This window comes from Gracilinanus agilis, chromosome 1 (assembly GCF_016433145.1).
Source record: "Gracilinanus agilis isolate LMUSP501 chromosome 1, AgileGrace, whole genome shotgun sequence".
NCBI lineage: Eukaryota > Metazoa > Chordata > Mammalia > Didelphimorphia > Didelphidae > Gracilinanus > Gracilinanus agilis.
In genome coordinates, this window is record NC_058130.1 from 123,908,532 (window position 1) to 123,936,271 (window position 27,740).

The 27,740-nt window shown below is 34.3% G+C and overlaps 1 protein-coding gene across 1 annotated transcript in view; it reads right to left on the reverse strand.

The window, feature by feature from the left end:
- KDM4C (lysine demethylase 4C) overlaps positions 1-27,740 on the reverse strand; it is a 352,306-nt gene that overhangs the window by 270,215 nt on the left and 54,351 nt on the right. The window contains exons 5-6 of the mRNA XM_044677228.1: positions 22,221-22,414; positions 12,576-12,625 (exon numbers count right to left, since the gene is read on the reverse strand). Coding sequence (XP_044533163.1) covers positions 12,576-12,625; positions 22,221-22,414 — 244 coding nt within the window. The remainder of the gene's footprint in view (positions 1-12,575; positions 12,626-22,220; positions 22,415-27,740) is intronic.

Here is a 27,740-nt window from a genome sequence, read left to right on the forward strand (position 1 = left end):
AAGAACCTAGGTTTAATCTAGAGATACAGAATGAACTTTGGGTTGCAATTGATTGAACTGATGGGGTTTGTTACATCAAGCAATCCAGAATGAACTTTGGGTACTAATGAATGGACTGATGGGTTTTGAACAGCTACTTTAATTGTACATGATATGCCAATAGGGGACTGCCCCCAATTGGTTTCTTGTCAATGCGCTTAGCAAAACATTGGTTTTGCTTTCTCTCTTTTCCATTTCCCTCTTACCTCCAACTATTGTAGTTAGAAGACCTTTGTGAGTATAAGATGTTTGTGTAACATGATCACTTGGGGTGACTAGGCACCCAATATGATCATCAGGGGGGATTGTGTAAATGGAATTAGCTCAAGCCCATTAATAGTCAAAAATCTACCCAACCTAGGCGTGCTAATGATGTCACCCTAACCTCCCTTAGTGGGGAGGGGAGAAGAGTTACCCACACGTGACAATAAGTAACAAATCAATGTAGAAACTGCCATTTGTCCATTTGAATTAAAGGTGGACCACAGGAAGTGATGAAAGACACTATCTCTTTAAGTAAGTTAGTGAACTTCCTGTGGGGGGAGTTGCTGTCTCGAACTGGGAGCAGAAGCATCTCCTGAGACCACAGAACGCTTGCACTCTATATTGTCACGTGGGTAAGTTAGGCTGACTTCCTTGGCCTAGCTGGGCCATTTCTAAACTCTGCCTATCTGGCTGTTGGGCCTTGTGGCTTACAGCTTCATTTATTAAGCTTTTTAAACTTTTCTCTCTGTCCAGGCCTTTGGCCTGGAGTAGCCTCTCCCTTTCTCTTTATTCCTACTTTTTACCTACCAGATTGTAAATAAACTCCTCAACCCGATGCTGACTTGGGTCTGATTTAATTACGGAATCAACCTGAATTGTAGATTCCTGGCAGCCACACTTTAAATATATATCTATAAATACCTAAATTTTCTTTCTTACAATAGGCAATTTTCAGATAAAGAAATCAAAACTATCAATAAGCACATGAAAAAGTGCTCTAAATCTCTAATAGAGAAATGCAAATCAAAACAAATCTGAAGTACCACCTCACACCTAGCAGATGGGCTAATATGACAACAAAGTTAAGTAATAAATGTTGGAGTGGATGTGGCAAAATTGAGACATTAATGCAGTGCTGTTGGAGTTGTGAATTGATCTAACCATTCTGGAAGTCAATTTGGAACTATGCCCAAAGGGTTTTAAAAGACTATCTGCCCTTTGATCCAGCCATAGCACAGTTGGGTTTATACCCCAAGGAATAATAAGGAAAAAGACTTGTACAAAATTGTTTATAGCCTCACTCTTTGTGGTGGCGAAAAATTGGAAAATGAGGGGATGCCCTTCAATTGGGGAACAGCTGAACAAATTGTGATATCTGTTGGTGATGGAATACTATTGCACTCAAAGGAATAATGAACTGGAGGAATTGCATGTGTTGTGAGGAAGATTAGTTAGTAATTAATTAAGTATTAAGGTTGGACCTAGCAGGAAGGGCTGGAATATTCCAAGATGGAATGAAGGAGGAGAAGGAAGTTGCTTGTGCTCTGAGAGAGACTCCATTAGTGGCTGGCACAAACTGTTGCTAGCCCTGGGAGATCTCAGTGTTAAGGAAACCCTGCATCCTGATTCCCTGGGATCCTGAGTGGTGGTGGCTTCCAGCAAGTGGACAAGAACTGCAGAGCTGCACCAAGTGGAGGAAGGGTTTGGGATCTGGTGGACAGCATCTCAAGCACACTCTCTCTACTTGGATACCTTGGACCACCTTGGCTTTTGGCATCCTGTGATCATCTGTGGATTACTGTGAGAACTCTCAAAGCCACCCTCAGGACCTTTAGCTTTGTATTTGTATAGTTTGTATTAATGTCTAATTCAAACAATGTTGAAACATTCACATCACTACTTTGTTTCAGAATTTAATGCCTATTTTAAGTAATATAATGGAATACTAAAGATATAAATTTATATCCAAAATAAAACATTCCATTGATAGAATTACTTTTAACTAAAAATCCACTATACTGTCTTTTCTAACTTGTGACCATACTTTTTTCTTATACATTATCCAAATGATTTCAAATAAAAACATTTTAAAGAATTCAAAGGCATTCTAAATGAACATTTGCAATAAGTTTTTTGTTTTGTTTTTTTTTTTAAACCCTTGTACTTCGGTGTATTGTCTCATAGGTGGAAGATTGGTAAGGGTGGGCAATGGGGGTCAAGTGACTTGCCCAGGGTCACACAGTTGGGAAGTGGCTGAGGCTGGGTTTGAACCTAGGACCTCCTGTCTCTAGGCCTGACTCTCACTCCACTGAGCTACCCAGCTGCCCCTGCAATAAGTTTGCTTAAGATTTTTGTTACATTTATTTCTACATAAAATTGAAAAAAAATACATGAGAAAGCAGCTGAAGGGCTGATGAAAATCTAAAGTCTTTGAGACGGATAAACTACTTATAGGTGTAAAGGCAATGAAGATTTCAATGGAAATCAAAATTGAAAGCATTTATATATTAAAGAAATGGGTGATAATTATGAAGAGCAGACAAAATAATGAAATATATATTAGCCAACCTTTAATTGTCTGTACCAAGTACTGTCTTGACTTAAACAACAGTTAAGGCTTTCTTACATTTGATGATAGTTTATCATTTTAATTATTTAACATTATTCAATTAATGAAGAAAATGGCTGGTCAATGGGGGCTCAATCTAATATCTTTAAGCATTATTCTATTGTTTCATTTCTAAGAACTATACTGAAAACAGTTTTGCATAAAAGTTCAATTAAGTTTGAATGCCTCATTCATACTTTAATTTATTAGCATTTTCTGATTATATACATTGCACAATACGGTTGGCATGTCATTTTAAGAGAGATTACTTGAAAACCATAGCAATGTTTTTACTGTACAATGATTACAATATGAAGATGCTAAATCATCAATTTTCTCCTGTGATAAAATAGTAGGAAAATGCAGATGTAATTATTACTGTAAGTTTGCTATCACATAGTTTCAACAGAAAGTTTATTACCTATATATTTAAGAATTATAGTAATCAACTTTTAAGCTCTTCTCTAATCCACTATAAGGACTCAAATCATCTATGTTAATACTCATAAAATAGTTTGTCCCTGACAAAATTCAAGATTGCAATTACATTGGCCTTAAAGCAATTAATTACATTACAAAAAAAAAAACTATGGATTTCTAATTATTAGCATGCCAGAACTTTAATAATGAGATAACAAAAGATGCTATAACTCTTCTATATGACCTTCCCAGTGAAAATGAAAATGCTTCAAGCAGTTAGAAAGAAGTCATTCAAATTCCAGAGATACACAGTGTAATGCAGGGTTGCAACAGGAGCTTTTTGCTTTTTCAAATTCAACTGTAACAGTTAGAAGTTTAGAATGTTCACAAAAAACAGTTGGAGCCTGAGGCTATAAATAGTGCTGAAGTTCCAACTGAGGGGCTTTTGCCAGTTGGCTTTGGCTTTTGACTTTGCCTTGACCTGTGCTTTTGTCTTTTGGGGCATTTGGATCCTATTCTGATTTCTCTGGACCTCTCCTTGATCTCTCCATTATATCCCTGCTATTTCCCCTGAATTTCCCTTTGGGCTCAGGGAGAAAGGGTGGTTTTGGTGGTTGGACATCATGGGTTTAGTTTCTGTAGGCAAGTAGGACATCCTAAATCAAGCCACCCCTTTAGTGATCTGATAAATACTTTATTTGAGGGCAGTGAAGCTTTCCTGACTGGGAGAGCCGGTCTCTCTCAGTCTAACCCTCTCCTGTGACCCTCCCTCCCCCCAGCACCAGCTTTCTCCCTAGCAGCAGCTACAAACCCTGAAACCCTCTTTCCCTCTGCTTATTCCTGACATTAATAAATCCCCTTTATTATCTACACAAAAGCCTCTGGTGAATCATTGTATTTAATATTAAGGCAAAGGGTGAAGAGGGAAGAAATTACTTTCCTTTTATTTTCTTGGGCAAGAAGTACCCAGCCCTAACTTCCTGCAGACATCAATTTCACTGGCAGGGAGGAGCCTTTGACTCCTCCCTCAAAGGGACCTTAGAAATTAATAATAGAAAACCCTCCAGCCAGATCTAAACATTTCTGACTGGACCAATTCCCTTTGTACAATAGAGATACCTTCTCTGCCTGAAGATCCAGCCTATTTTCCTCTCAGTACCCTCTGTCTCTAGCCTCAGTGAACAGCCTGTTTGAACAGTCCTCATGTATACTACCATCCATTCACTTACCTTCCTATATACCACCTGATTCATTTCCCTTAATTCAGCCATTCCCTTCATTCATTACTCACCTATCAGCCCTCTATTCCTTATAAACATTTTGCCTACTTCTTCATAACAACAGTCAGTACCACAACAGACATAGCAGGCTCCAAGATAAAGCAGTAGAGGGCTAGGAATATAAGATTCCAGAAGGCAAAGAAGGCAGATTAAGAATAAATTGTCTATGGGGGCAGCTGGGTAACTCAGTGGAGTGAGAGCCGGGCCTAGAGACAGGAGGTCCTAGGTTCAAACCCGGCCTCAGCCACTTCCCAGCTGTGTGACCCTGGGCAAGTCACTTGACCCCCATTGCCCACCCTTACCACTCTTCCACCTATGAGACAATACACCGAAGTTAAGGGTTTAAAAAAAAAAAGAATAAATTGTCTATCAAAACATGATACACTCCAAATGGAGGGGAAAAGATATTAAATGAAATAAGAATATTCCAGAGGAAAAGAGCATAGTTGAAATCCTGACTTTCAAATACAAGACGAGAGAGAGGCACTAAAAAAGACAAGAAAGAGAAATCATAAGGGACTAGATTTTTTTAAAAGACCTAATAAAAGAAATAAGCAGAGAAAACTAAGTCTTGCAAACAGGAACTAGAGAAAATGAAGTATTATCAAGTACCAAACAGTATAATATCCAAATTCATGAAGAAAAATTAAATGGATTATAGTAAGAAGTAGACAATAAAACTATACACTAATGAAGGACCTCATTTTTCCCCTTAAAGCTAGGTAAATCTAAATATAAAATAAATTTTAAAATAGGTTAAGGAAAAGAATAGAATCCTAAAAAAGTTAAATTAACAGCAGATAATATAAAATACTTACAAGTCTATCTGCAAAGACAGACCAAGGGATTATATGATAATGAATACAAAATACTTTTCACACTTATAAATAAAAGCAATTAAGATAAATAGTAACAGTTCATGGGGAGGCTGAACTAATGAAATAATAAATGCCAATTCAACCTAAGTTAATTTACTTTTCAATACTAAACCAATTAAAAAAGATCCATTACCCAATCAATATATGGATGAAGGAAATTAAAAAAAATACTTTTGAAAAGAAAAATCAAAGCTTTCACAAGTCATATTAAAAAATACTATACGTCACTACTGTTTAGAAAAATACAAATTAAAATAAATAAGGTTCTACCTCATAACTAAGAGATTGACAAACAAAACAGAAAAGAAAAATAAAAATAGAGAAAATGTGGGAAAATACATACACTAAAACACTGTGGGTGGAATTCTGAACTACTCCAGGCATTCTGGAGATTAATTTTGAACTATGCTGGAAGGAATATAAAAACTGTGTATATCCTTTGACATAGTAATGCTACTACTAAGACTTGTGAAGATGGGAATAACTCTCCTCTGCCCATTTTTAGATTTAATCACTAAAAGCATACACCTCCCACTTACTCCTCAAGTGAGGGAGGTCTGAGATCCATGTGTGCAAAAGTAGGTGACAAATCAGAATGGACTCACTGACCCATGGGCAATCCTAAGCAAAGCCTTTGTTGTAATTGCCACACGTAAAATAGGAGGAAGGCACAAGAAGTGACCAAAGGAATTATCTTTTAAATTGAAAGAACTTCCTGGGACTTCTCTCTTTTTTTCATCTTGAACTGGATGTTGGAAGAGCTCTGGCTGAGGACCTTGAACTGCTTTATATTTCTCCTTTGTTACGATTCCAATTAACACCTTAGAACTGTCACGTGAGTGAGCCAAAAAGGCTGACTCCCTTCCTTAGCTTCCCTAAAGGTAGTAGCCTCTAGAGGGGCCCCTCATCTAGGAGGAGGCCTCCTGGCTAAAACCCTTGTTAACTGACCTTCAGGCTCTCTGGTTGGGAACTCTGGAGCCCTGCCAGAGTAAAGCCAGAGCTTGAGCATAGAGTCTACCTCATTCAGGTAGATCTCTCTTACTCTGCGCTCTCATGTGTGCTTGCGCTCTCTCTCTCTCTCTCTCTCTCTCTCTCTCTCTCTCTCTCTCTCTCTCTCTCTCTCTCCTATTTTCACTCTTCCTATATCATCTAAATAAATTGTTAAAAAAAAAAATCATTTGGTGGGGGCAGCTGGATGGCTCAGTGGATTGAGAGCCAGGCCTAGAGACAGGAGGTCCTAGGTTCAAATCTGGCCTCAGACACTTCCTAGCTGTGTGACCCTGGGCAAGTCACTTAACCCCCCACTGCCTAGCCCTATAACAAATAAAATTAATATAGAAGGATATATATAAAGATATTAGGGCCTTAAAAAATTAAATAAATAAAAAATCGTTTGGAATTGGGTAATCAATTCGTGGAAACCACACTCTGATATATTCAGTCCACTAATAATTTTTACCTTTATAGTCTATAACCCAAAGACATAAAGAAAAGGGAATATATTTATAGTGCCTCTTTCTGGGGTAGCAAAGAATTGGAAACTGAGAGGTGTCCATCAGTTTAGGAATGGCTAAGCAAGTGTTTTATAGACATACCTCATTTTATTATGATTCACCTTTTGTGCTTTGAAAATAGTGCATTTTTTGCAAATTGAAGATCAGCAGCAAATCCAGTCTACTAGCTTCATTTTTCTAATACCATCTGCTCACATTGTGTCACTTTGACACACATTCTGGTAATTCTTACAATATTGCAAACATTTTCATTAGTATTATAACTGTTAGAGTGATCTGTGATTGGTGATCTTTGGTGTTACTATTATAATTGTTTTGGGGAGCCACAAACCAGGCCCAAATATAAAGGCAAACAAATGATAAATACTGTTAAAGTGCCTGGCTCAGGAACATAACAGAGAAAGCCCTGGACACTCAAGACAACTGCCCAGAAAGGAATGAAAATAGGTACTTCCTCAAAATGGAGATGCTGGCAGAGATCAGCAATGACAGGGAGAGGCCTCCAAAGAGACTTCCAATGTGCGAAATCCTCTGCTATTATTCCTACTCTTCCAACTACTGCTCCCACTATCCCAACTCCTAAGCCCTACTATTACTCCTACTACTCCTGCTCCTAAAAGTCCTACCAAACTGGGAAGATGTGGAGTATGAACCAAATGCTTAATGAACTACATGCTTGTCATACAAGGACAAGACTAGTTAAGTTCAAAAAGTCTCAACACTAGATTGATTAGCCACAAGGTAATGAATTTTGAACCACAATAATTCTTGAAAACAGATCCCTAAATCATATATGGAACATGATCTACAGCGCATGTAGGAAAGGTTATACCACTGAAATCAGAAAGTACCATATCAATAGAATCAATCCTAGAATCAAGACTATGAATTGTTTGCAAGGCAGAAGAGTGGCAAGGGCAAGGAAATGGGAATTAAGTGACTGACTCAGGGTTCCAGAGCTAGGGAGTGCCTTGAAGGCAGACTTGAACAAAGTACCATGATTAAAATTCTCAAAAAAAGTATCTTAATTTATAATTATTTATCAAAAAATAAAAAGGAAGATCTACACAGTACCTATGAAAAATGCAAAATAATACAACTTTAAGGTACCACCAATAATATCACCAATGGCCAATAAGACAGAAAAGGAAAATGATAGAAGTTAGAGGAGATGCAGGAAAATTGGGGCACAAATGCACTGGAAGTAGAGTTGTGATCTGATCCAATCATCCAGGAGAACAATTTGGAACTAGGTCCAAAGGGTTCTAAAATTGTGCATAACCTTTGATTCCATCAATAACTCTTCTAGTCTGGTATCCCAAAGAGATCCAGCAAAAGGGAAGGCTAATTTGTACAAAAATATTTAAACAATTCTTTTTTTTGGTGGTAAAGAATTGGAAATTGAGGGTATGTACATCAATTGTGGAATGGCTTTTTGTAATAGAATATTATTGTGCTGAAAGAAATGACAGAGAGGTGATTTCAGAAAAAAACTGAAAGGATATTCATGAAATAATGCAAATTGAAGTGAGCAGAACCAGCATTACATTGTTTATTGTCAATTTATCTATTGTTTAATGAAGAAGTGTGATAAACCTGTCTATCTTGAGTAAAACAGAGAATCAAGAACAATCTGAAAGACTCATGAAAAAAACTGCCCTCTGCCACCAGAAAAAGAATTGAAGGAGTCTAAATGCTGAACAAAACATATTTCCCATTGTTTTTTTTTTTTGCTTTCATAACCTTTTTCTACAAAATGACTAATATGGAGAAATGTTTTACATGAACACACATCTATATCAGATTCCTTATCTCAAGGAATGGGAAGGGAAAATGAGAGACGAGAAAATTTGGAACTCAACACAAAAAAAGAATGCTAAAAAACTGTTTTTACATTTAATTGGAGAAAAAATAAAATATTATTTTAAAAAGAGATAGGGGTTAGAAACTCAGAAAAAAAGGAGCAGAATATTTAACTTAAAAGAAAACAGAAATGCCACAATTACGAAGGAAATAATAATAATAAAATAAATTAGTCCACTTCTGAAAGGCTGTTTTTAATAAGCTAAAGACTGACCAATGGGTTTCTTTTTTTCAGATTTCAAGTATCAAGAGTTAAAAATGCAACTTGAATTTAAAGCAATTCGTAAACATAGAGGATCAAAACTGAAGCATTATGGAATAAACTGAGGAATAAACCTCACATTTTTTGGGACAAAATTCAAAAGACAAAATGAACAGACTGAAAATGGAAGAAAGAAATGAAGAAGTATTGATATTGACTCAAATCAAAGAGGGTATGGTATCTCACTAAAGAGCACTCTCATGTTAAAAAGGTATCATTCAAGCAAGGGGATATAGAGACTTTGGGTAGTAATGGTAAACTGTAAAATAACTATGTCTAAGAATAAATAGAAGATGACAAATTGGAACTCCTATAGGAACTTGAGTCCATAGAGGGACAGGAGGAAGTGAGGCAGAGATAAGCACTCAGGCAACTGAAGGAAGAATAACTATGAGGAGTAGAATAAAGAGATCTGGGTTAGTTAATTTCTACAATGGGGCACAGTTTCTATCCAAATTGCTTTCCACACAAACGGATATATCCAACAATTAAACACAAAACAACAATAATAATATTGACAAGCTGACAAAGGACAGGCACTTTGCACATTACAAACATTATCTCATTTGATTCTCACAATAACCACAGGATGTGTTACTATTATACTTATTTTACAGTTGGGGAAACTGTGGGAATCAAAAGCTAAATAACTTATCCAACATAAAAGAGTAAGTGTATCATATTTGTACTCAAGATCCTGACTCTTGGCCTCAGAGCCCTACTATGTTAACTAAAAGAGAAAATGAGACAAGTTCTATGAAACATATAACAAAGAAATTGGTTAAAAGGCAAATATCGACAACCATTCAGGATAGCAATTTGGAACTATGCCCAAAGTGCTTTAAAAGCCTTTTGATCGAGCCATACCACTACTGGGTATACTCCAAAGAAAAAATAAGGAAAAAGACTTGTACAAAATTATTTATAGTCTCATTCTTTCTGGTGTCAAAAAATTGGAAAATTTCCATTTTCCAATTCAATTGGGGAATGGCTGAAAGCAAATTGTAGTATCTGTTGGTGATGGAGTACTACTGTCTTGAAAAGGAATAATAAACTGGAAGAATTCCATGTGAACTGGAATGACCTCCAGGAATGGATGCAGAGTGAAAGGAACAGAACCAGGAGAACATTGTACACAGAGACTGTGGTACAATTGAATGTAATGGACTTCTCTACTAGCATCAATGCAAGGATCCAGGACAATTCTAAGTGACTTACGAAAAAGAACACTATCCACATCCAGAGAAAGAACTGTGGGAGTAGAAACATAGAAGAAAAACAACTGCTGATCACATGGGCTGATGGGGATATGATTGGGGATGTTGACTCTAAGTGATTACCCTAATGTGAATATTAATAATATGAAAATAGGTCTTAATCAATGGCACATGTAAAACCCAGTGGAATTGCTCATTGGCTATAGGAGGGGTATGGGAAGAGGGGAGGAAAAGAATATGAATCACATAACCACGGAAAAATATTCTAAATTAATTAATTAATTTCCCCCAAATTGAAAAAAAAGGGGAAGGATCTCAAGCTTGGCACTTCAGAAAGTTTAAGTGCACAAGGGAAAGAAGGAATACATTGGAGAAAAAAAGAAGTTAGAACAAATCAGAAAATAAAAGATCACAATTGTCAGACAAGGAAAAAATAAAAGAACAAAGAAATTTCTCCCTCAAATGTAGAGGAAAAAAACCAATGCAATTATATAGCAGATTAAGATTTATAAAATGGTTTTAAAGAATTTATGGAAGAAGTGGACTACATTACATATTATACATTTCTAAAGGAGAGAAAGGAGTGGTTTGGTAACATGGAAAACTTAAAGGCTTGATTTATAGAGGTATTTAAGGTTTTTAATGAGTCTAGTTAGATTCATTTTACTTAGCTAGGGTTAAAGAGAACATAAGAAAGCCAAAATATCAACAATGCTATTTTCCTATACGCATGGAAACCAAATGAGTGGTTACCTGAAAAGTCATGTACAATGCATGAACCTGGTTACTTCAAAAATCAGAAAAATCACACAAAAGAATGTAAGAAAAGCATTAACGTCTTGAATCAAAACTTCAAGAACAAATTCTTTTTAAATTTCTGAGTATTAAAAGGGTAATCATGATAGGAAAGTTCTCCAAATGCTAGGAAAGCTGGTAAGAAATATTCAAATGTGCCACCGTGTTTAAGTTTTCCTTTTGACACCTCATTTTTGAATCTTTAGAAATAAAAAGGCTCCCAATTATATAAAAATTTAGATGATTTTCAATTATTTCTCTTATTCTTTATTGTAAATCATTACTTCCTCTCCAACAACTTCCACATAAATGACTTTTTTTTAAAATCCTCAGTATTTGGTTTCAATTCCAACAGAAGAAATACACAAATGTTTCTTAACCTGTTTAAATATGAGCTCCCTTCTTTAATAAGAAGGACTCATGTGCATCTTCTCTATCCCTATACTCCCACATGAAATTAGTAGAACCTTTAACATCTACTAAGAAAATATATAATGGAAAAAAAGTATTTTATCATAATAATATGTATTTTTATTTGAAAAATAGAAATACACATGTGTAAAACATTCCATTAATATAATGTTACATTTCCTAGTTTACACTAAATAAAGATCAAGATAATGTCTGTATACGTATGAATTCATGAATTCCTTGATAGAATTCCATAGTCAATAGGCTAGAAAACATTGTAACATATCAAATATATAAAAGTACATCAATATAATAATTCAGCTCTTCAACCAGACAAAATAATGATCTTCATAATGCCTTTAAAAAAGTTTTGTCCCTTACAGTTATGTTTTCAATGTCTCTGAACATAAAATAGGTTCCTTAGAGGAATTAATATCCCTTAAGAGTGAAAGCAAAATGTTATTTCTTGTTCCTTGAAGTAAAGCAGTTCTTGATGTTCATGATAAAGATATGCTTTGATTCTCTGATATCTCACAATGAAATTCTACTAGAATTAAAATCCTAAAATATGTGTAAATAAGTCACACTTCAATAAAGTATCTTCATAAAACCTTCTGGTTTTTTTTTTAGTAATAGTAGTATTTAAATATATCATTTCTCCTTAAGACAGCATTCAACATTCAGCATTCTTCTCAAAATACTGCTCCAGAAAAAAAAAAAGCATTCCAAGAGCCCTGCAAAAGGTCATCACAGATTTTTTTTTTAAAGAAATATGCATAAGACCCTCTGGAACATAAGCTATTATTATTTTGTATATAATTATACATGCATGTTGTCCCCCTCATAGACTGTAAATTCCTCAAGGGCAATTAAAACTAGATTCCTCTGATAATCAGGCATTTATAATTTATCTATTTTGATTCATCTCTAAATATCAGTTCAAACTAATCCTAAACTATATTCAATGAGATTCTAAGGGTAAAGAAAAGAAGTTAAATAATGAAAAGAAAAATTGTCATTGCAGTGGCTCTAAATCGGGAAATTGTAGTCATATGATCACCATGGGGCAAATGAAAAGCAGCATGGATCCCCCAGTAGACAGATACTCCAATATCAATAAATAGATATATTTATAAGATATACATTTTAAATGGCTATCCAATACTGGGATATATAATAAAAGTATTAAATGTAAATTTTTTTAATTAAACAATGATAAACTGGCAATCTATATAAGTGTTAAGGAAAAATCAACAATTTCTAAAAGAATTGTTTAGAAAAGAATTTTTTTAAATAATTTTACCTTGAGCTAGTCGTTCAAGTCGCTTTCCATGCTCTGGAGGTATGGCATACCTAAAATTGTATAAACAAATTTTTTAAAGTTATAATTTTAAAAACAAAGCTATTAATAGAACACAAATTAAATAACCAATTCAAAATAAATGGAAAAAGAAAGACAAAGGAGGAATTTTCCTTTGTTTCAAAGAAAACTCAATTTCAATAATAATTTTAAAGGAATAAATAACTTAATATAATTTGTGGATTTGTAAGATTGGTTGTCCACTTATCCAACTTTATGATTAGAATAAGCCACTATTAGTAAGTTTGAGTAAAATGGTTTAAAGTAATATTTTCCATCTATTAATTGCCAGGTAAGATAAAATGAAACTAAATGGCATATGCAAATATTTAGCTATTAACATAATTATCAACTAAATATAACTTGACAAAGATTACCATTGTTAGAAACCTCTTCCTTATGTTTATTATTAAATTCACTTTTAAAATCATAATTATATTCATTTACAACTCTTCTAAAATAAAAATAATTTATCCTTTTCTATAGATAATATACTTTAAATTTCATTGTGTGTTTATCAAACTATTAAAAATAATTGTCCCCTAATATGAAGTAATACTTAAAATACTTTTATAAAGCTTAAAAAAATTAAAAATTCTAACCTTTCCATTTTAAAATGCTATTTCATTTGTTTTTCTGAGATTAACAATTACTGTATTTATTTGATCACATTTATAGGCACAAATAGGTAAAATCATAAAATTAAGGAATAAAGGGGATCTTAGAGATCAGAAAGGTACCTCTGATTTTTAAAAAAGGAGGAAACAGAAACCATAAGATTTATACAAGGTCCCACAGTAAGTATATACATAGCAGAGTCAAAAATCTGTCTCCAGATACTCTGATTTCAAGACCAATAATCTTTCACATATACTTATAGTGCATTAGAACTTCTAATTAAATTTAATGTTTAATATTAAATTCAGGTATTTAATGCTTCTGAAAACATCCTGCAAAACTTAACTGGACTCAGTAACACTAACCAATAAGATAAAAGTAAATTCAATTATACATCTTAACTTGGAATCTGTGACTTCTGAAAAATATGTGTATAGGTATTTCAATATAATTGATATCTTTTGTAATCATGCATTAATTCTTTGCATTTAAAATACTGTTCTGAGAAAAGTTCTATAAGTTAACCAGACTTCCAAAAGGGTCTGTGAAGTCGGGGAGAAGGCAGAGAAGTTAAAAAGCCCCTATTCGATGAACTGGCTTGGAGTACTAAGAATTTAATTGGAGTACTAAGACATTCTCCAGGTCACATAGCCAGTATGAATCAGAGTCTGACCTCATACCTAGGTCTTTCTGGCTTCCAGGCTGGTTTTTAATGCACTCCAGGTATTCTTAACCATTTTTTTATTATGGCCTCCTGTGGCAATCTGAAAAAACCTAGAAAACCCTCCTCATTAATAACATTCTATTGCCTACAAGCATAATTTAAGGAAATGCTCATTTTCAGTTAGAGGTTAATAAAAATACAGGATTTTAATAATATATGTATAACTCAGTGGAATTGTCCATCGGCTCCAGGAGGGGAAAGGGAGGAGGGGAGGGAAAAAATATGAATAATGTAACCATGGAAAAATATTCTAATTTAATTAATTTTTTTAGGATTTAAAAAAAGTTTTTTATCCCCTTCCAAGTTCATAGACCTTTCACAACCCACACTCCAGAGACCTCAGTTTAAAAATATATACTACATGAAATTGCCTCTGTAAAACATACACTGCTAACTATAATACAATATAGTCTTAATTTATGAAGAAAGATAGAAATTAAACATTTAATTGCATCATTTCCTGTTTTCCATGGCCAAACAATATCACTGTGTCACAGATGCATGGTTGTTTTTTGGGGGGTTTTTTGCAAAAGAATTAATCAAACCAAATGTTTATTAAATTTAAAAGGGGACAAAAACTTGTCCCTTTCCATATCTGGTTGGGGTCTACTTGATCACTTTCGAAGTTTTCATGATAGCTTCCCAAAAATTATACAGAAAACCAGAAAAAGAACAATTCCCGTCGTGCTATCCTGTATATATATATATATATATACACACAAACACACACACATACACCTCCAAATTAGCTATTTGATCATCCCAAGACTCATTGAAAGAACTTCAAGAGAATGCCAAACTGTTCTCTTCATAACTATAGTCATCATATCATAAACTTGTTAAGAATACATCTATTCATCTACACATTTCTTCTTGCAATATATTGTAAATGGCACTGTCATAACAGCATCATGAAGTAAAGGGCAATGAAAGTAAAAACGAGCACTATGCTTCCACAGAGCAGTAAAACTGAATCACAGTATCTATAATAATGAGCTGAACGGAATGTATAAAATTCCAAAAAGGAATCAATTAAATTAGCAACAAGTATTCAGGCTCATGCCAAAGAGAAGTAGAAAACTGAAAAGAATAAAGTATAGACTAATAAGAAATGATAATAAAACATGAAATTGGGGGGCCTCTAGGTGGCTCAGTGGATTGAGAAACAAGCCTAGGTCCTGGGTTCAAATCTGGACTCAGACACTTCCTACCTGTATAATTCTGGGCAAGTCACTTAACCCCCATTGCCTAGCCCCTCTATCAGTCTTCTCCCTTAGAACTAATACGCAATATTTATTCTAAGAGGGAAGGTAGGGGGTTTAAGTGAATAAATTAATGAAAACACATGAAATTTAAGCTTAAAAAAAAACTTCAAATTTTAATCAGTATTAGATACCTAATAATAATTAACCCAACAACCACACACTGCAATAGTCTCTGTGGATAAAAAAGCAAAACTGAAATAGCACATGCCCTCTGGACAATTACTATGTAGCAAGAAATACTGCATGTATATAAATAAGAACAAACAAAATAATATAAGACAAATATATGTGGCAGCTATGTGGCACAGAGCATCGATGTGGTCCATTGCATAGAGTGCTGGGCTTATAACCAGGAACACTCCTCTTCTGATTTTAAATATAAGTCTCAGACAATTACAAGCTATGTGAGCACAGGCACGTCATGATTCAATTTGTCTCAATTTCCTGATCTGCAAAATGAGCTAGAGAAATAAATGCCATACAACTCCGATATTTTTGCCAAAGAAACCCCAAATGGAGACATAAAGAGTCAGAAATGAATGAAAAGTAAATAAAAAGCAAGAAAAATATATGAGGGATAGAAAGAAGTAGCATGAAGGGGGACCATGAAAATATTCATACAGATGATGACACTTGAAGAAAGGGGGTAAAAAGGAACAAGAAATTCTCAAGAGTACAATCCAAACAATTGGGAGGGCCACAGCATTGTTACAGACATGACAGAGGTGTAACTCAGGTGAAGAGTAAAAATAAAGTCCCTCTGGAAGGTCTTGAGGGAGGGAAGGGAAGGATTCATGAATAATTTAAAAAAGTGAATTGGGACAATAGGGAGACACTGGTATGATATGTACTGAGTAGAGAGAATAACATGATCGCCTGCATTATTTATGAGAATATCATGTAGACATTTATGTGTAGAATGACTTGTTGTATGGAGAGGCCTTAGACCAGCTTTCGTGACTTATTGGCGCATGTGCTGAGCCAACACTCTGGGAGCTGCTCCTCTCCCCATCTCCACAGCACCCAAGGACATTTTTTCCATGCCGCACCCCTCTGTCCAACCCCCCAAAGCAAGCACTTCCTCCCTCCACTCTCTGGGGTAATGCTTCCACTCTCTGGGGTAATGCGGGGGACTCACAGGCCCCTGAAGCTGCAGTTTGGGCATGCCAATTTGAAAGCCTTCACCAACACTGCCTTAGACAAAGAGATCAATTAGGACACTACTACAATAGGCCAGGTGGGAGGGAATAAAGTCCTGGATGACCTATGGTAATGGCAATGTGAGTAAAAAGAACAGAAGTGAAAGATATTGTAGAAATATAAATAGCAAGATTTGACAACTGATGACTTAGAATGAAGAAGAGTGAAGAATTAAAGATGAAAATATAAAGCTAACAAAAGAACAAATAAATAATACTAGAATAATACATTTAGGAATAATAATAAAAGTTTATCCTGAAAAAAGTCAAGGAAAAAATGCATGGAAAGGGAATGGTATAAACAAAATCATACTGTGGGCCAGCGGTAGTTTCATGTTTCATCAGGATAAGACAAGAAACATATTTTCCCTAAGGATTAATAACTTAGGAGAAACCTCTATTCTCTAAGGGAGCCTATAAATTAGGTTTTAAAGAACAAGCATTGACCCTGGATTCTAATGCCAACTATATCACAAATATGATTCCTATTGTATTCCATATTTATTACTAAAACCAGGCAACAAGGTCCTTTTCGAATAAATTTCTTTAAAAAATTGTCCATAGCAAGCCATTCTGCTTCTTAACATCTGATATTTTAGAAATGATAATCCATACACCCTCATGCTAAATAAATTAGGAAAACAACTCATTCTCATATTCTTTTCATTTTTTAACCCAACTTAATGTGTTTTTTTTTCTTTATTAACATTTTATTTTTGAGCACTTACTGGTTAAAACAATTTGGGGTATTCCCTGAGATAGTAATTCTCTATTGGTTATACATGTGGTGTCATACAAAACTTATTTCCATATTTATCATTTAATAGAAGACAAATTTTTAAAAAAACACGAAGAAAACAAAGAAAGTCTGCTTCAAAATGCAAATGGTCGTATTACTACCTCTTTTTTAAACCAGATTAGATATTTACATATTTTTAGTTTTGTTTTTTTAAAAACAGCTCCTAGTTCAAAAAATTTTTTTTTCTTTCCATTTTATTAGTATCTTCTTAACTTTTCAAAATTTGTTTTTAAATTTAGTTGATTTTGGGGGCAGCTGGGTAGCTCAGTGGATTGAGAGTCAGGCCTAGAGATGAGAGGTCCTAGATTCAAAGCCAGCCTCAGACATTTCCCAGTTGTGTGATCCTGGGCAAGTCACTTGACCCCCATTGCCCGCCCTTACCACTCTTCCACATAGGAGCCAATACACAGAAGTCAAGACCCTAAAATAAATAAATAAATATAGATAGATAGATATATAGATAGATAGATAGATAGATAGATAGATAGATAGATAGATAGATAGATAGATAGATAGATAAATGGATTTAGTTGCCTTTTTTATTTGTGTTTATATTTTGGTTGCATATCAAATTCATTAACTTGTTATTTTTATCAGCTTCCTTTGTGAAAGTGTTTAGAAATATAAATTTTCCTCTAAAAACTGCGTTAGGTATATCCTAAAAGTTTTGGGATTTTGTTTCTGTGTCCTAATATTTTTCAATGAAATTTTATGTTTTTCTCTATTTTCTACTTAAGTGAGCCAACAATTCTTTAGAAATGTTACTTAGGTTCCAATTAATTTTTTTTAAACCCTGACTTTCTTAGAATAAATATTAAGTATCAGTTCCAAGGCAGAAGAGCAGTAAGGACTAGGTAATTGAGGTGAAGTGTCTTGCCTAGGGTCACATAATTATGAAGTGTCTGATCTAAGGGTTAAATTTAATGGTTGAACTTAAAATTATATGAAAATAACATGGTTGTCGAAATTATTATATCTCGAGTCAGAAGTTTATTTACCAAAATAGAGGGGAAACAAAGTAGAGAAATGTGAAAGAGGTTAGAGAAAATACCTATACTAGTCCCTCAGCCAGGAGGATCAGTGGTGAGTAACCATGGTGGCCCCCTCCAAGATGGAAACTCACTCATCCACAAAGCAGGCCAGCAGTCTGAACCAATTTGAAGGGGAGATCCAAGCCAAAGTCTCCAGTAAAGCTCCCTCAAAGACTATCTTCAGAAGACAATCTCCACAAGACAATCTCCACAAGACTGTCCCCACCAGACTGCCTACACAATACCAGCAGGAAGCCAAAGAATTCCATGGCTTTTATGGTGACCTCTTGTCCCATCCCCTCTTCAAAGGGGACAATCAGTTTCTAAATCATCTAGCATTGCCAAAAGGGCAGTGTCTGTGAGATCCATTTCTTGCCCTCTGGAGGTGTAAATTCTTATCAAAAGGATTCTCAGATTCCTGGTTGATTAAGTTTATGAAAGTGTGAATTCTCATTTCCTGACTGATTGAGTTGAAAGGATGAAGCTCTCTAAGTGGCTTACAAATTACTCCACCTAGTACTAAAGTAAGGTATTCAAGCTTTTGTTGATTCTCAATTCAAAAGTAGACAAAGGAGAGTTAATCCAGGCTTCAAAATCTGGCGAGTTCCTAAGTAGAGGTATTTAAGTTATTATTAACCAAGTGTTAACTCCAAATAGACAAAGGGAATAAAGGATTCCCTTTCACAAAGTATAAACTCAGAACAAAGAGAACAAAGAATTCCCTCTTCACGAGGTCAGTTTTAAACCCAACAACTCCCAAACCCAAGCCTAACTCTTGTCAGTACTTTACTTTTCTGTTTTCATATGGTCTTTATATACTCTGATATCTGATCAATTTCTTGAAAGGTACTAAGCATTGCAAAGATATATTTGAATTCCTTCATAACTCTCTTTGCTAACTGCCAAAGACCTATCATTGCAAATTTTTTTTTAAGTTCTTATAGGTCCTTAATGTCTTTCTAATCTTTCAGTTAAAACTGCCTGGGCATAAAAAGAGTTCTCAGAGATATTCTTCATTATAATTTTACCATGTATTTCTCCCCTAAAATTTAATTAATTTTTTTAAGTATTTAGATACTATGCTATTTGGTGCGTATTTACTAGGTCTTGGTACTGATTTATGATCAAATGTGCTTTTAAGCACAATGTAACTTTGCCACTTATTTATATCTATGACTACTATATAGCTTTATCAGAAATCATGAATAGTTGTGCCTGCTTTTTTGAGTATACTTGAAGCCCAGCATTTTTTCCAGCTCTTCATTTTAAATTAATTTACATCATTTGAATAGTTATGTATCACTGTGCTCCTTGTAAGCAATATACTATTTATTTCTGTTTTCTAATACATTCCCCAGTACTCTTCCAAAGTGTGGGTAAAATCATCCTACTCATATTCATAATGATTAATAAGTTTGTCTTTCTCTACATCCTTTCTTCTTGAACTTTTTCCTTCTTCCTTGCACTTTTCTATACAAAGAAAAAAAAGGCCTACAATGGCATATGTCTAACATACAAAATCTATAAATGAAAATTTGTTACCATTCTTCTTCTTCCCTTTACTCCAAGGACATAATCCAGGATTATCCTCGTTTTCCATTCATTTTAATTCCCTTCTTGATATTTTTTTTGAAAGTCCCTCATTCTCCCTCCCTCTCATTTCCCTTTTTGATTTAATTTACTTCTTTACTGTGATATTTATGGGTATTGGCAACGTATGTACATACATAATTTTTATCCAATTTTACCTCATCAAAATCAGATGAAAATGAAGTTCATGAGATGTCCCCTTCCCCCATTCCTTATTCAAATTTAAATACTCTTCATTTTATTCACTTCTATTATAAGATAAAAATTTCCCTTTCCTTCCTCCTCCTCTGATCTCTATTATCATCATCTATTTTGTCCATTTCTATCTTCTCTTAAGATCATGAATACATCAATAAAGCCTGGGATTCTCAGTTGGATCTACATTTTTCTATGATCTTTAAAGGTATTAAGGTACCAAAAACACAACTATTTCTTATGCCCCTTTTAGGAAGAAAAAAAATTCATCCCCACTTGGTCCCTTCCATTTGAACAAATGAGTACATCTTTCTATTTTTCTTGGCTCCTGTGTTTCAGTTACAAAAAGTCTGCTTCCCCCTGACCTTTTTATAAAGAACATGTGCAAATCTTTGTTTTCTATTTCACTGAAAGCTCCCTTTACATGTATCAGAAAGTGTGCTCTGAGGGGCAGCTGGGTAGCTCAGTGGATTGAGAGTCAGGCCTAGAGATTCAAATCCAGCCTCAGACACTTCCTAGCTGAGTGACCCTGGGCAAGTCACTTGACCCCCATTGCCCACCCTTACCACTCCTCTTCCACCTAAGAGCCAATGCACAAAAGTTAAGGGCTAAAAAATAAATAAATAAATGAACAAACAACTAAATAAATAAATGAACAGCCAAGCAAACAAATGAATGAATGAATGAATGAATGAACAAATAAATAAATAAATAAAATGGAATGAATGACTGAATGAATAGATGGATGGATGGATGAATGAATCAGTGAATGAATGAATGGAAGAAAGTGTGCTCTGAACTCTCCACTTCTTTAAATTATCAATTTCCAAGTCTTGGGTGATACTTACTGAGAATTTTTTATAAATGAACAGTAGCTTTTTGATCACTTATATTCCCTTAGACCTAGAAGATTTTGTATATAACATTTTGGAGTGTTTTCATTTTCATTTTTTCTAATAATTTATATGCAGATAATTTCTATTATTTCATTTCCAGTTCTAAAAGACCTGCGTAGTTTTCATTCATGATTTCCTTAAATTTGATATGTAAGGATTAAAAAATTTTATTGTGGATGAGGGAGGAAATATAACAAAATTTCTGAGATTCTAATATTTAATATTGTAATTATCTATCCTACTCCATGTCGGTATTTTTTTATTTTTTTCATTTTTTTCCAATTATTCAGTCTTTGGATTTTTTTTAAATATTACTTATGAGTTTTTTGTATGGCTCATTCTGATTTTCAGGGCACTTATTTCTTGGGTAAAATTTGCCACTATTTGTTCTAAAGTAAAAGTTGAATGAATATTTAAGCAAATTCAGTGGGAATCTCAAAAAAATTGCATTTTGGTATCTTATTTTCCATGATTTTGAGGTTTCATTATAATTATTTTCTTCCTGATACATTTTTTGGGTATATAAACATTTGTAAATATATTTTAATTTTTAATAAATTATTCTTTTTTTTTTTTAAACCCTTAACTTCTGTGTATTGACTCATAGGTGGAAGGGTGGTAAGGGTGGGCAATGGGGGTCAAGTGACTTGCCCAGGGTCACACAGCTGGGAAGTGTCTGAGGCCAGATTTGAACCTAGGACCTCCCGTCTCTAGGCCTGACTCTCAATCCACTGAGCTACCCAGCTGCCCCCTAAATATATTTTAATTTTTAAATATTATTGGTAAAAACAACTTATTTTTCCCTCATAGATAAAAATTTTCTCTAAGTAGAACTTTGGCTACAATCCATGAATTTTTATATATTATATTTATACCAACAATAATCTGTAATGGTTTCTATAATATATGCTTTAACCTAGACACAACTCGAAGTCTTTTTTTTAAGCCTTTTTATTGGTCAGTAATTTAATAAGTTAATGTTCTTAAAGTGTCCATTCCACTTTCAAAAACAGTTATACTGTAGACCTGATATGTTGAATATCAAATTAGAAATGATAATCAAATAGAAGATAAACTCAGTGTTAGGAGGATATTTTTTTACTAATAGATGTAAAAATCACTACCCATTACTGATTGGGCAAAATAATAGCACCCATATCTCAGGGTTGGTGTGAGGATTAAATGAGTTAACATATATAAAGAGCTTTGAAAACATTAGAGCATTATACTACTAATAATTAATCCTTATCATAATAAATGTTCAAACTTGCCAAGATTTGGGTTCTCCAAAGTGAAGATAATTAATGCTGTATAGGTCCATATCTTCAGTGTGCCAAGCAAATGTGGTTTTCCACATACCAAAATAGAGATATGGGGTATTTACACCCTCAATAGAAATACCACACTCTTCTCCAACAACATCCAATATGGTATTCAAGTGAGCTATGTTCCATTCATCCACACCCTAGAAACAAAAGGAAAACAAAAATATCAATAAACAAATATAAAATTAACTAATAAAAAATAAATCAAGAAAATTATAATATATAAATATGTTGATAAAATAACAATTTAATTCAGAATCCACATAATAAATGGTACAAATTAAGAAGAACTTTTTGAGCAATTGTTCAACCATCATAGAAATGACGCTAATCAAAGGAAAACCACCAGAATAGTGAATGGAATAAAGACAGTATAGTATAAGAATCAGTTCTGAGGTCTAGGGAGATTTAAATTTGGGAAAATCTTTAAAGAAATGGAGAAGGGGAAGAGAAAGCCATGACAAATATCTTTAGGTTTGTAAAGAAGGTATTAAACTTGTTCTAATTCATTTCTGGAAGCAGAGATATAGTGGGTGGAAGTTATTAGATAATCAAATATCTGTAAATGGAAAGAAAAAATTATTTTAACAATTGTCCAAATATATGAGTACGTTGAAGAAGTAACTTCCTCTCAGTTCATACAGAGATATGATAATCATTTGATGAGGATATTGTAGAGGAGATTCTTACTTAAAATGGATTTGCTGGAGCAAATGAGAGCTCAGTGGAGTGAAAGCCAGCCCTGCACAAAGAAAGTCTTCGGTTCAAATCTACCCTCAGCCACTTCCTACCGATGTGACTGACCAAATCACTTATAACTTCAATTTTCTAGTCCTTACCACTCTCCTACCTTAGAACTGACACTCAGTATCTAATTTCTAAATAAATTTTAAATTCTAAAAATTCTAAAACAGAGGATAAGGTTTGTTTTTTTTTTAAATAAATATATAAATAAACTGGAGTTGGCAACCAATATGGTCCCTTATATTTCTGAGATTTGGAGTTGTTAGTCCAAATTTTGTGTATGTTTTTCATGATTACAACCTTGACATACAATTCATGAAAACCAGTCTGAAGTCATGTTTGACATCCGCCAGCTTGGTATATCTAGAAAATATTTTACCTTCCAATCCCTCTTCCCTCACCCCCAAACCCAAAATTTTATTTTCACCATATTATACCCAGCATCTTAGACATTTTACAGACATTGACTTACCATTGCTATAAACATCAACTCTTACAGTTTTATCAATCCATTAAATGTCATTATTAAGCACTGACTGCCATGGGGCCATAAATATAATAAAGGTAAGAATGTAACTCTCCTGGAACTAATAATCTAGTTGGTCTTTTGGAAATAAGAAAAGTAATTCATAAGAACATCTGGAAAATTTACAAATGGAAAGAGTATTTTTAAAAAATCAGCGAAATTCAATCAAAATGAGTATGGGAAGAACTAACAAGCCAATCTAGCTGGCAACTAAGTAGAAAGAATGTTGAGTGGATAGATGAAGCAATCACAGTAAAATTTATTATGACTATATATGATCTATATTGGGGGAAACACTTTAAAGTATTTAGAAATATTACAAAAAATTCTGGATCAAAAAATTTCTTATAGTAAACTGGAGAATCTAAGTTCAAGTAGTTCTTTAAAACAAAGGGAAAGTAGCCTCAAATACTTCTGAGGTGTGTCACTGTGCGCAAGTCAATTAACCTCAATTGCCTAACCTTTGCTGCTCTACTGTCTTAGAATTGATATTAAGAAAAAAAGTAAGTCCTATTTTTTAAATAAAGTGCAAGATAATCTCTTTAAACCATGATAAAACATTACTTGACCATGATAAAACACTACTAAATTAAAATATTAAATTTATAGGCATTTTGCAAGTTACTAAAAACTATTTGGCTAAAAAAACTGTGAAAATGGCAAACTTTCATAAACATAATGAGAGCTTTTAATGCTTCATTCTCTCGGGGCTGCAGTAGTACTTTAAATAATGGCACAGCTATGTGAGGACAATTATTGACAGTATAGTTAATGAAGTCCTATGTAAGGTGAGTTAACTGAAAGTTCCAGAGCATTAATTCCAGAATCCTTTTAACTTCCTGATCAATCAGTAAATTAAGTTTGAAAATAAAAAGGCCAATGAATCTAAGATCCAAGTAAACATATATTAGAAACCAAAGTTATTCAATCAAGTTACATAAAAATAATTATTTAATTATATTTCCAGTGATTCGATCTCAAAAAACCAAGCCAATCAAGACCTCAGGAGTTATGCATTCTAATAGTAGAATTCTATTTAAAAAGCATTCCTGAAACCACAATTATGTAGTAATAAATGAGAGGCACATTACATGGACTATTTTTAAACTAGATGGATTTTTTTTTAACTTTTGCAACCATAATCTTAAATCATTCCTTCCAAGATTCCTCAATTTCAGAAAAACTGCAGTTCTAATTCTAGGTACTGGTAATTTTTAGAGTAGTATTGACTGATAACCTAAATCTGTTTTAATTTCATGAGAAATACAGGCAATAATTATATCAAAATGGGATGTTCAGATTTAGGGGCTTTAGCATAATACCTGAAACATGGTAGGTGCTTGAATAAGTTTTTATAGATTCAATGACTTAATGATATATAATGCTTGAATACACCATAGAGATGAACCATCAAACTGAAAACTTTTGTTTTACATACAGATAAGGAAAATGAAGACTAAATTAAGTGATTTCAACAAGATCACAAGCAGAGCAAAAGAGTTCATTTTAAGATAATTTATGATCATGAAGAAATGCATCATGCCATGACAAGATAAAGTTGATAAATTTGAGTCAAGAAGAACTGGATCCAAGTCATGCCTCAAACATATCCTGGCTATTGTTATAAGGAAAAGTTAAGTTATGGGGGGGGGGGGGGGGGGAAGTATGTAAATTTGCAGAGGGCAGCAGAGTAAAATTCTGGAATTCTGCAGAGGAGAACTAAGCTATTACTAAAGAGACAACTGGGCCTTGAGCTGGGTTCTTTTCTCTCTGAGGTTTTTACATTGAAGAGACTGACTATTTCCCTGTGGCTGTTTTTCTATCTTATCTTCCCATTCTGCCTGCTGCTCTGTTATCCTGCTTCCCTGCTGGCTGGTTGATATCTGCTGAGTTCCTGGTGATCCTGAGACATCTGGCATCTGATTATGAGACAGGCCTGGATCCTTTTGGATCTTGGATCTTCTTTGGGCCCTATCAGGCTTACACAGAGCCTTTTCTTAAACCAAGCAAAAGTGGGGCAAAGGGGGTGTTAGTTTAGCCAAGAACAGGAATTGGGATTTTAGACAGTGAGGAGAGGAGTAGAATAGAAAAATCACTCTGAAGAAATCTATGAAGACATATTTAGATCTGGGGTTTTAGGTAGTTGGCATTAGAAATTAGGATTATCCAAACTTCCCTTTTACCTTCCCTTCTTAAACAAATCCATCATCCTTCTTTGATATATACTGGTCTGGATTTGTTACCTCTGCCTTGACTGGACTTGTTAGCCTGTTAACCCACAGTTGGCCTTCCCAAAACAGTTATACTTCCGATACCAGCCTATAATTAAACATCTAATCCCATCCCCCAAACACACCATTACTGTTTGGCAAGCCAGATAGGATGGAAAGATAAGGTAGAAAAAAGCCACAGGGAAATAGACAGTCTCTTCCAGGTCAAAACCCCAGAGAGAAAAGATCCAGCTCAAGGCCCAACTATCTATTAGTAAAAGCATAGTTCTCCCCGGCAGAATTCCAGAATCTTTGACTCTGCTGTCCTCTGCAAACTTATACACTTTCCTCCTTAACACTACGTGATACTCAAAAAAATAACAACAATAAATCACTTCACCTCTCAATGTTCTACCTGTCCTCTCTCTTTTGGAACCTCATGTTGTCCCATAGGTTTAATTGTCATCTCAATACATTTTACTCAGAGATGCAGACTCTTCAGTCCCACAAAACCAACTATTATATGTTTATATTTCAAACATTTCACAAAAAATTCACTCCTCATACAAACTTCACTCTTTATGTCAAAAAGACTGATCACTTTTTAAGCCCCCCCAGGATCATAATTTGGGCATAACAACTAAATTCTTACTCTACCCTCACTCCCAAATATGCCAGTTATCAATCTTGTTTTTACCTCATTATTATCTATATCTGTTCTATATACATTTAATTTACATCTACATGTAAGAGATCTAAAAAGAACTCTCAATACAGAGATCATATCTTCACATAATGTCTCCCCAATTTAAACATGAGCACCTTGCAAGTAGAGATTTTTTATTCTTTGTAATCTATCTGCAATCTCAGCACCTAGGACACAATAAGGAGGTGTTTAATAAATACATGTCAACTGAGTGATCATTCTTAGCCACAGTGAAGATTGCATACTACCATTTGATTCTATACCAAAAGATTCTGGTTCTTTTAAGGGGAAAATAGATTTTCAAGGAGTTCTCTATTACTTCCAATTGAATAGATATTCACAGTTTTCATGCTGCTTGCTTTAATGTGACTACTCTCACTGGTGTTTACAGATGCGGTGTCAAATTACTTAATCTAATTTTTTATACATGAAAAATCATACAAAACATTTTCATATTATCCTCAAAAAGCAATAAAAATTTTTAAGTTAAAAAATTATACTTCAAGGAGGTAGCTGGGTGGCTCAGTGGATTGAGAACCAGGCCTAGAGATGGGAGGTCCTAGGTTCAAATCTAGCCTCAGATACTTTATAGCTGTGTAAACATGGGCAAGTCACTTAACACCCATTGCCTAGCCCTTATCACTCTTCTGCCTTAGAACGAATATACAGAATTGATTCTAAGACGGAAGGTAAGGGTTTAAAATTTTTTTTCTCTAAAAACTTTAATTTGCACTCAAGAGTTTATCAGTTCTCTCTCTGAAGCATTTTTTCATCATGAGACTTTTGGAATTGTCTTGGTTAATTGTATTGATCTGAGATGCTAAGTCTTTAATAGTTGATCATCATCAAAAAATGACTTTAACTGTGCACAATGATCACCAAATTCTTCTCATTTCAACTTTCATCAGTTCATTGTGGGTCTTGCCATGTTTTTCTGAAACTACACCCTCATTACCCACAGCATAATCTTCCACAACAACTTTTTCAGTCATTTCCTAATTGCTAACTACTATAAAAGGGCAGCTATACTTATTTTTGCAGATATATGCCATGTTGTTCTTTTTCTGATCTCTTTTTTTTTTAAACCCTTACCTTGTGAGTATTGGCTCCAAGGCAGAAGATTTGTAAGGGCTAGGCAGTGGGGGTCAAGTGACTTTCCCAGGGTCAAACAGCTAGAATGTGTCTGAGCTCAAATTTGAACCTAGGACCTCCCATCTCCAGGCCTGGTTCTCAAACCACTGAGCCACCCAGCTGCCCTTCTGATCATTTTGATACAGACC